The sequence below is a fragment of the Crocuta crocuta genome, unplaced genomic scaffold, assembly GCF_008692635.1.
Source record: "Crocuta crocuta isolate KB4526 unplaced genomic scaffold, BGI_CrCroc_1.0 scaffold301, whole genome shotgun sequence".
NCBI lineage: Eukaryota > Metazoa > Chordata > Mammalia > Carnivora > Hyaenidae > Crocuta > Crocuta crocuta.
In genome coordinates, this window is record NW_027527544.1 from 1,916,008 (window position 1) to 1,918,209 (window position 2,202).

General features: G+C 54.2%; 1 protein-coding gene across 1 annotated transcript in view; it reads left to right on the forward strand.

The window, feature by feature from the left end:
• The window catches only part of TSPAN7 (tetraspanin 7), a 30,244-nt gene that overhangs the window by 11,989 nt on the left and 16,053 nt on the right, over nt 1-2,202 (forward strand). Inside the window, exon 6 of the mRNA XM_077765153.1 lies at nt 2,011-2,106. Coding sequence (XP_077621279.1) covers nt 2,011-2,106 — 96 coding nt within the window. The remainder of the gene's footprint in view (nt 1-2,010; nt 2,107-2,202) is intronic.

Consider the following 2,202-nt stretch of genomic DNA (forward strand, 5'->3'; position numbering starts at 1 on the left):
CACAAGATTTCTGTGACTGCTTGGTATCCCCCAAACAGCCTGGGCTCCCCTGTCTCCTCCCCAGAGCCCCCTGCCAACTGGGGGGTAGACACCCAGGCCGGGTGCAAGGAGCCTCGCGAAAGGAGAGCCGGCAGTCATCTGAAACCCCTACAGCGCTTTGTTTCTTTAAATTTTTTTTTAAATGTTTTATTTATTTCTGAGAGAGAGAGAGAGAGAGACAGCGTGAGCAGGGGAGGGTCAGAGAGAGAGGGAGACACAGAATCTGAAACAGGCTCCAGGCTCTGAGCTAGCTGTCAGCACAGAGCCCGATGCGGGGCTCGAACCCACGAACCGTGAGATCGTGACCTGAGCCGAAATCGGATGCTTAACCGACTGAGCCCCCCAGGCACCCCTGTTTCTAATTCTCATGTCCTATTTTAGACTTCTAAAGCTGGAGAGAAAGGATTCCGAATATGGTTTTGTGATCATAACTGTAGTTTCAAGGACACTGACCGCTCTCCTGTACCGTGTGAGGCCGCCCTCACCCATTCTGTCACTGTGGCTGCTCCGTTTCGACCATGGGGAGATGCTCAGGCAGAGCCAAGACGTCCTCGTGCTGTCTGTAGCCACTGTGGTGTCGCCTTTCAGACACACATAGTGGTGACAGGTCAGGCAGGGTATGCACTACAGTAAAGGGCTGGCTCTGACCACCCCCCCCCCAAGGCTGTTAGCCTACCCTGTAAATAGCAGTCAAGCCCGAAGTAGATACGCATACGCGCGTGTTGGAAAGGAAAAGAACCGCAAGACAGAGGTGGAAAACACAATAAGGCTATTGAAACTCCAGCATGATCTGTCCCAGACCCCGGTTCTGTGCTTGGCCACGTCAGTTCCCAGTCAGCTGGCTTATGCGCTTTCTGCCCCTTTTCCCTACTTGCTCTGGTTTTCCCCTTACCGGAGGTGCAATCTCAAGTGTCAAGGCTGGCTTCTAGAACCCATTCCGTGCAGGTGCCGCATCTGGAATTAGATTCCCCATTCTTACTCTCAGGTGAGGTGAAACCTGATAAAGTCATGGCCTCAGGAGCCCTCGAGGTGCCCCCAGTGGGTGTGAACCCTAAATGTAGCCAAGCCCTTGTCCACTTCTCTGCAACGTGCTGCCATGACTGGGCTCCGGGGGGGAGGGGGCAGGGCGTTCTCTCAGTTGTCCCTGATAGCCAAGGCCTGGACCCCCTTATCTACCTCAGCTCTGTGTACCTGCAACACTTAGGAGAGTGGGGGTAGAGGACGCAACGCCATTCTGACCACCGGCAAGTGGAAGTCCTCAAACTGGCCTGGGTCTGTTCTGTGTGCACCTGCCCACAGCAGGCAACGCAGGTGCAGTGACACGAAAGGACACAGCCAGGTGTGGCATCCACCGTGGCTTAGAAGCTCCATGTGACTAGCGTCCATTGATCTCTTTATCCCATGGGCATAGCGTCCAGTATTTCAGCAAGGAACACGCCTAGTCAAGAGAGTCACCATACTCAGCCCTAAGGTTCCCACCAGGCAGTTATTGTCATCTGCTGTCCCCCCACTCGAGTCATGTGGGCAATCGGGGGCAGTCTTACCCTAAGTGTGGAGTTCCAGGGGAACACAGCTCGAAAGTTAACCCACGGTCAAATGCGCTCACAGAGAAGGGGTTTTGCTAACTACTTAGTAATAAGAAAAGTTCATATCTTTTAGCCTCTCTTTTTGGCCCCCATAAGGGCAGGTAAGTGCAAGTTGGTTGTGCCCTCCCCCATATGCTAGAACGGGATCTGTTTCCGGTCACAGCCACATCAGGCTTCCCGCTCTCCAGTGGCCTGTCCTTTGTTATTCTTCTGAGTAAGGGCAGGAAACGTTATGGATGGAAGGATGGACATCAGGATATTACCCCCCTGGCATACATTTATTCAGATTTTTCAGAAGAGGTCATTTTGGAGTAGAAGTGGGCATGAACGTGAGCCCATTTGGGCAGCAGTGGACCAGAACCACATGCCCCCTTGTCTTCCATAGATCAAGGACACCTTCCTGAGGACCTACACGGACGCCATGCATACTTACAATGGCAAAGACGAGAAGAGCCGGGCAGTGGATCACGTGCAGCGCAGCGTAAGTCCCAGGGAAGGAGACCGGGTCGCCCACCACCTGCGATGTCACGCTTTCGACCTGGGGGGCGGGGGCTGCTGGGGGGGCGGGCCATCAGCC